Source organism: Contarinia nasturtii, unplaced genomic scaffold (assembly GCF_009176525.2).
Source record: "Contarinia nasturtii isolate CC-2019 unplaced genomic scaffold, AAFC_CNas_1.1 Cnas_scaffold_1833, whole genome shotgun sequence".
Taxonomy (NCBI): domain Eukaryota; kingdom Metazoa; phylum Arthropoda; class Insecta; order Diptera; family Cecidomyiidae; genus Contarinia; species Contarinia nasturtii.
The window spans coordinates 1-8,517 of record NW_022199164.1 but is presented as its reverse complement, the minus strand read 5'-3'; the positions used below and the strand labels follow the sequence as shown (position 1 = coordinate 8,517).

The window sequence follows — 8,517 nt, the reverse complement described above, 5'->3', positions numbered from 1 at the left end:
ATAGTAGCTCACCCAATGCGTCCCCAAACCCACTTTACTGTCCAAATTTATTACACCGCACTCATACTTTTTGCAATGTTTAGGCAAACTGTCTCTCATGAAGACGCCGCGAAAGAATGGTAAATACTTTCCAAATTTTAAAATGTCAAAGTTGGTAAGGGGGCGTTTTATATCATTGAGGAGCTTATTTACACGTTTTTTGAAAATGGTTTGAGAAAGAGCCCCAATCCTTTCTTATATGGCATCAAATATAGACCATTACCCGATTTCATATTTTTCCCTAACGCAATGGCTTCCATGGTTTTATTATGACGTTGCGCTTCATTCAAATCTCTTTTTGCTTTATTTGCCGAAATGACGGCGTTTGCAACGCTACCTGAGCCGCCCATCAAAGCGCCCAAGGCTGAAAGACCCGCAAAAATGGGGATTAAAGGCAATGCGCCACCTATCTTTGGAACTGGAATTATACGAGGAAGTCCATTTTGCAACGATGCCTTAGATATTTTATGATTTTTTATGGTTGTTTTTGCTGCTTGCACAGCTAATTTTGCAGCATCGGGAACAGTTCTGGGGAGCTGTTTTCTGATTTCATTTTTTGCGCTTGTTACAGCTTTGTTAAATATTTGTTGTGCTGATAGTGTTTTCTTACTCTTTTTCTTTGTTTTGAAGCGTGTTTTACGTTTTGTTTGTTTCTTCTTAAGATAACCGCTCACTTTCAAACCCATCCCCATTTTAGATTTAACTTTCATGATACCACTGACACCGAGAGCTGCTGCTCTCTCCTTCAAACTGGCGTCTTTTGACTTGACACGTTCCCACGCCTTTTGCCCCAGAATTTTGTCAGCCTTATTACGCACAGAAATGTCATTCGTTTTTGAATATGCAATGTCATGTTCTTTACATGCTCTATCCAATTCATTTATGCCTGGATCATTGCGTTTGAGGCGTTTTTCGAGCTTTGTTCCGGGGCCACAATACTGATAGCCTCCAGGCAAATGCGCCTCGAAAGGTAAACGATTTAATAATGAATTAATCATACCTTCCCCCTTTAATCTTTTCTTTTTCTTTGTGGGCGCTTTTCTTATTTTTCTTCTACCCTTCTTGCTTTTAGCTATACCTTTACCCAACTTTCGTTTACGGTTTTTATTTAGCTGCTTTAGCTTTTTAGTATGCTTTTTAGACTTCATTTTAAAGTGATTTCCTTCTTTTTTATGAAGTAATTTTAATATATATGCGTGGTGTCTGCACAAAGGTTGAGCATTAAATGAGTATAAGTAGCCATGACCAGTTATATTTAAAGCACCTTCTTTAAATTTAATTTCATGGAAAATGGACAAGATTCAGATAATCAAGCAACGCGTGAAAATTCCCATTCAAAATGTTGAAACGCGAGGGGGAGATACGTATAGAAAACCACATTACAAACATAGTGTTTTGCTACCAAACAGTATTCGTTGCATCATGTGTGGGCCCTCAAATTGTGGAAAGACAAATGTTATAATTAGTTTACTTGAAAGCCCAAATGGACTTCACTTTGAAAACGTCTACGTATACGCAAAGTCTTTATTTCAACCGAAATACGTTTATTTGAAGAAAATCTTAACATCAATTAAAGGCATTGGCTGCTATATGTTTTCATCCAATGAGAACGTGATTCCGTTGGATGATGTTAAGCCAAACTCAATATTTATATTCGATGATGTGATTTGTGAAAAGCAAAACAATATAAGGTCATATTTTTGTATGGGCCGTCATAAAAGCGTTGATTGTTTTTATTTGAGTCAGAGTTACACACATATCCCAAAACATTTGATTCGTGAAAATGCGAATTTTTTGGTTTTATTTAAACAGGATGAAATGAGCTTGAAGCATATATTCAATGACTTTAATGTCTCAGCCGACATGACATTTGATAAATTCAAGATAATATGCGCAAAATGTTGGAGTGAAAAATATGGATTTTTAGTTATAGACACTGAACGCGCGCCAAACAATGGAAAATATCGTGTGCGATTTGATAGTTTCATTCATATCACATCTGCATAAAGAGTATAAAATAATAAGAATACTGCAACATCAATTTAGTATTAAAGATACTGTTCAGGTGTTCACGTAAATTTCCCCACAAAAAATGAATAAAAATAAAAAACGAAAGAGTGGCGAAACTTTGCAGAGCGCTGGCGATGAGAGTTTAAAAAAATCAATTATAAATACTAGAAACGCGATAAGGAAGAAATTCCGCGATTTGCGCAATCAGAAATTATCAGTGAGTCATCACGTGAGTGAAACGTACGAACCAATCATTGCGCCATTGAAAGCAATTGCTAAGCAAGAAAAGAAAAATGACAGCATACCAGATGATAAGAAAGTTGTTAAAGTTGAAAAAGAGGAGACTACAAATTATGCTAGACCGCCTAGTACAATTTTCAAGACTGCTGTGCCACCTCACCGGGGTAATTTTTTTGAATACACGCCCGATATTTCATCCCCTAATCAAAGCTCTCGCAACATTAGTGGCATTTCTCCGCTTAATGATGATTCTGACAAAGAAGAAGAAGAAGAAGAAGAAGAAAAACACATGAGCCATATCAAAAAGCAATTGTTACAATCTTATACGCCAACTGTTGAGAAACCTTACGGATTTAATATTAAAGGCGATGAAATTTTATTGGGGAAAGATACTGTGAATGTTAAAAAAACAAACAATGGAATGGTATATTCTGTTAGGAAAAAAAAATTTCCGATTACAACAGGTTTGACTGAGTTGCTGACTTCCAATAAACCCAAAAGGTATACTGGCTCTGATATGGCCACCTACAGGGACATGCTTTCATACACGAGTGCGCATAAGAAGAGATTTATGCGAAATGGTGCGATAAATATCATTCCCTCATCATGGAAATATGAAAACATAATTTCTGCATTATTTCGCGAAGAAAGTAAAAAGGGGAGCGGAGTTTTAAAAGGCCCACAGTTAAAATATAAAGTTGTCAACAAAGAAAGAGTCAATGGCTTCAATTATACATATTGGGATGATCCAAATGAGTTGGTGGATAGATTACGATTATTGATGGCATCACAAGCAGCTGGCCACACAGCTCATAACAATGAGATTATCTCCATTGTTGAAGAGCTACGAGAAGCCAAAATTATAAAATAAATACAGGAGGCATAGAGTTTTTTCTGTTAGTTAAGCTTTATCACAAGTCATATGAACATCAAGATATAAGTCAATATGAGCAAACAGCAAGTGGTAGATGAACTTCATCACAGTGCGCGGAGAAATTTTGCACGCAGAAAATATGAAATGAGGGGAATGAATGAAACTTTTCAAGCCGATCTTATAGAAATGATTCCGTTTGCAAAACAAAATCGTGGATATAAGTATATTTTGATGGTAATTGATGTGTTCAGTAAACGAGCATGGGCAAAAGGTTTAAAAAATAAAACTGGACAAGAAGTAATGAAGGTAATGGAGACTATTTTTAAAGAAAATCCAGAGAATATTCCAAAGAATCTGCATACGGACCAAGGAAAAGAATTTTATAACCAGCATTTTCAAAAACTGATGAAGCAGCATGGAATAAATCATTACTCGACGTTTACTAAAATGAAGGCATCAATTGTGGAGAGATTGAACCGAACGATCCTCAACAAGCTGTGGCGACAATTCAGCTTACAGGGCTCACATAACTGGCTGAAACATCTACATCAAGTTATCGAAAAATATAATTCAACAGTGCACCGTACCATTAAAATGAGGCCCATCGACGTTAATGAACAAAATCAAGAATATTTGTTAAAAACTGTATATAAACCAAACCAGACTTTTTTGGTGTGCACAAAAAATAAGTTCCGCGTTGGAGAATATGTTCGCATAAGTAAATTTAAGTCAATTTTCGAAAAAGGTTACACGCCAAACTGGAGCACGGAAATTTTTCTTATAGCCAAAATATTGCCCACTGAACCAGTAACATATCATCTGACCGACTTGAATAACCAAAAGATAAAAGGGTGCTTTTACGAACATGAGTTGCTCAAAACTAAAAATAAGGACATTTATTTAGTAGAAAAAATTGTAAAACGAAAAGACAATCAATTATTCGTGAAATGGTTAGGATTTGATAATTCACACAATTCATGGATAAATTCAAATGATTTGATTTAAGTACATGTACACTCGTAAGATTTTTTAAAATATAATTTGAACAAAAAATAAAACGATTGGTATTTCATTTTGTAATGAATTGGAAGAGTGGGGGAGGGTGTATAAAAGATATATATTTGACTTAATTAGATGAAGTTTCGTCAGTAAGTAAAAAGATATTTGTGCGACAATATGTTCGATATACTACGTTCTGTGACAGGGCTTTTGAAGCCAGATCGCGTTTGCATAGACGGTTGGATATTTCGTTTGCATTGCAAGACAACGTTTATCATTTTAATTTCATTTTCTTTTATTGTGTCATCGTCACAATATTTTGGAGACCCAATAAATTGTATTAACGATGACATTTCATCTAGTGCTATGGATTCATATTGTTGGATTCACAGTACTTATACAATTTCAAGACATATTAAAGGTGAATCAGGCCGGCATTTTGCATATCCGGGGGTTATGAACCACTTTGATGGAGGCGGAATAATCAAATACCATAAATATTATCAATGGGTCTCATTTATTCTTCTCTTTCAAGCGTTATTATTTTATGCGCCAAGATATGTATGGAAGTCATGGGAAGGCAATCGCATTAAAATGTTGGTGGGGAACTTAAATGTACCAGTGTTAGCCTCAGAAGAAAAAAAGACACAGAAAGACAGCGTCATGCGCTATTTACAGGATAACTTGAATTGTCACAACTTTTATGCTTTCCGGTATTTCATTTGTGAGGTTCTTATTTTCATCAATGTCTCTACACAAATTTATTTTATGGATTACTTTTTGGATGGAGAATTCTCTTTCTATAGTATTAACTTATTCAAATCCATGGAAACGCCAGATGATATGATGGCGCGCGTATTTCCAAAATTAACAAAATGCTCATTTCAAAAATATGGACCTTCTGGAAGTATACAAGCTTTTGATGCATTATGCATTCTTCCATTGAATGTTGTTAATGAGAAAATATATATCTTTTTATGGTTTTGGTTTATCATTCTTGCCGTTTTGAGCGGGTGGAAGCTATTGTATCGCGCTTTACTTTTATGCTTGCCATGGATACGAAAATATATGCTTCGCACGCGCATAAGGAATTCGTCATGTGATAAAGTTATGCATTTATTGAACAAATGTTCGATTGGAGACTGGTTTATAATCTATCAATTAAAACAAAACATTGATATGTATTCGTTTAATGAAATAATTAATGGGCTTTCCGTAAGAATAAATGATGCGTAAAAAAAAGGAAAGAGGGTCTATAATTATGCTCCCGCCGGAAAAGAAGAAGAACTAAATTCAAAAATGAGAAGAAATAAAAGAGCATTGCGGCATTTTATTTCAATTCAAATTTATTTATTTTATTTTATAATTTATTTATTGTACACAATGTTTTCTAAATGATTGAAAGAATTCATTTTGAATAATTTTTAAAAATAAAAAAATTCAAGGAAAAAAGATCTTTTGCAAATTTGTGTATGTTTTTTGGCACATTGGGCACTTTTCAAGTACCAAAGCACATTTTGCACATGCAAATATATGTCCGCATGGAATAAATACGCAGCTGTATTCGTTTTCATAACAAATTCGACACTTTCTTGAATCATTTAATTTTTCGAACCATTTTTCACAGCACTTTTCATCGCCATCTGAAGATTCACTTTCCAAAGATGTTGCATTAGGTGGCGATGTTTCATCGCTAGTGTTATTTTTACTTTTTTCAATGCGTTCCATCGCCAATTTTAAAACCACTTCATCGTGAAAATCATTTCCTTTGATAATGCGCATATATTTGCATTGGTCATAATACAATGCATGCTGTTCCCAAGGAATGTCATCTTCTTCCCATTGGCTCAAACCACCGCCGCAGCTAAAGCAAATGACGTGATCGCTTGTTCTTGTGTAGAAAAAACCAGCATCTGCCAATTGATGTAGCTTTTGCTTCAGGCCTCTTGGCCAGTTTTTGAATGAACGCAAGCGCGCTGATTCTATTGCATATTCCGGAAATACAAATGTTTGTGCACTTGTGCCAGTTTCATCATATCCCTCCATTTTTTTTTTTATTTTTTTTTTATTCAATGTAAAAAAAAATACAAAATGCGATTTTATTGAAGCGATCAAACCGTACTCAAAGAAGAAAAAAATCAAAGTGTACGAGTATTAATTATAATTAGTACAAAAACGATGAGTCCAGTTGATAAAAAGTAGTGGGGGTGATTGTAATGGCATTAATGAGTCATTTTATTGGAATTTCTCATTTAATCAATAGAAATTGAGTCATAAAAGTGTATGCATTTTTGAGCATATCACTTGAAATCCATTTTTGAAACAGTCAACTACAAATACTCAATACAGAACATTTTTCTTATTTTTCGTAAAATCATTCTTTTGTTACAATATGACTGAGGAAGAATTCCAATATCTTTTTGAAATGTTTATATTATTCGCCGCTACCGTTATACTCGGTCGTGAAGTATATTCATTTTTATTAGACGGCATCAATATGAATATTTTTCGGCGTTTAATGTGATGTTATGTGTTATTGTACGCATAGTGCGTACGTATCGTCGCCGCATTCAATTAATGCGCATTGGATGCGGTTTAAATAGAATCCAATAAAAAAATGCAGATTTAGCGAATTCTTTCAAATTCAAAATCAACAAATTCTTTCTAGATAATCTTCCAAATTTATTTGGAAACACTTTCTCTGAATCAGTTTTATTTTTGCTTTCAACTATTCCACATCATCTGCATTTTAAAAATCAATTGTAAAACTGTGCGTACAATTAAAATAGAAAATCACACAACACTATTGAAATAAACTGTTTCTTTTTTTAAGGTTGCATATTCAAATAATCTATTTTGATTTTCAAAAATAAAAAATATAAATAAAATAGAAAGTATTCAGTGAATAACTGCAAAAACCATAAAAGTGAATTATTAAAAAAAAAAGTCATTTCAAAAAACTGCGTATTCGTTTAAAATATAAAAAATCAAAAACTGATTAAACTATTTGTGAAGATACTCAAATAAGAAAGAAAATCAAAATGCGCAACACCTTCATTCGCAATCATTTTTCAAACGAAAGTGACGAATTTGATGAAAATGTGACGGAAATTATAAACATATCAAGTGATGATGAGGAAGATGAAATTATATCGATTTCGAGTGATGAAACCATCGAAGATCAACGTCAAAATAATGTGTTTTTTGGAAATTCGGAAGTGGGTGACATGATGGTTTATCAAAATGAACGCGAAAATTTGGAATTTTCAACACCACCAATACCTGATGAAATGTACAGTGGATGGTACCGCCCCGAAGGTGAAAATGAATATATGAATGAATTTGGCGAGGCTTCACCGATCATAAATGACGTCGACTGGGGGTCACAGTGGTATACGAACGAAAATGAAGACGCTTCTCACAATGCCAATTCCATTATATTTCCTGAAGTTCAAAGTGCTCCTGTTGTTGGTGAAATGAGCGAGAATCAAATTGACAACAATGCGGAAATATTAATTCGCGTTTTCACTAGTAACAGTGCTGTGAACGTTCTCGCTGACGGCTACATCGAAACTGTTAATATTGAAGTCGGGGTGCCACTTGAACGCGAAGATGAAAATTGGTTAATGGATCAAATCAATGAATTCGATTCCATTTTAGCCAATTTTAATAATGGTATATTAGAACCAAATGAAAACGATAGCGACGTCAACGACGAAATGAATTTTTACCTCAATATGTAGAAGAAAAAAATATCTATATTTTATGAACCCAAATAACATTGCAATATTTCGTGCGTTAATTTCATAATACAACCAGAAAAAAAAAATACTTTAAACTTAAATAATAATTAAAATTGATTAAATTTGAAGTTATAGAAATAGTAATAAAAATATTGTTTTTCAATTAAATTTAAATAGCTTTTAATTAAAAATCGATATTTTAAAACCATTACTATTGTTAAGTTTTTTCTGTTTCTTCTGAATATTCCGTGCATTAATTTCATAAAACAAAAATACTTTAAATTTAAATTGATTAAATTTAATTATAGAAATAGAAATAAAAATATTGTTTTTTCAATTAAATTTAAATCAACTTTAATCCATATTTTAAAATCATTATCTATTGTTAAGAATAGTTTGTTCGGTTTCTTCTGAATAAAACAGCCCAAAAAATGAAAGTTCCATCGTGTTTGTATCTCAATTTCAAATTATCAGGTTGAAAAAGTTAAAGGTAAGATGGAACACATTTACACACACTCATTACGAAAACACACTTAAATATCAAGCATTCTTACACAAACTATTCTGCACGCACACATGCGGCAAACACACACGACGGCTCACACGTACACT

The 8,517-nt window shown here is 33.5% G+C and overlaps 2 protein-coding genes across 2 annotated transcripts; one reads left to right on the top strand and one right to left on the bottom strand.

The window, feature by feature from the left end:
* The first annotated feature begins 4,339 nt into the window (after window positions 1-4,339).
* Window positions 4,340-5,398, top strand: LOC116347342 (innexin inx2-like). Its single transcript, XM_031777904.1, has one exon. The coding sequence runs from the start codon at window positions 4,340-4,342 to the stop codon at window positions 5,396-5,398; it is 1,059 nt and encodes a 352-aa protein (XP_031633764.1).
* A 204-nt stretch (window positions 5,399-5,602) lies between these two features.
* LOC116347341 (death-associated inhibitor of apoptosis 1-like) lies at window positions 5,603-6,208 on the bottom strand. The gene has a single exon (XM_031777903.1). The coding sequence runs from the start codon at window positions 6,206-6,208 to the stop codon at window positions 5,603-5,605; it is 606 nt and encodes a 201-aa protein (XP_031633763.1).
* Between the last annotated feature and the right edge of the window lie 2,309 nt (window positions 6,209-8,517).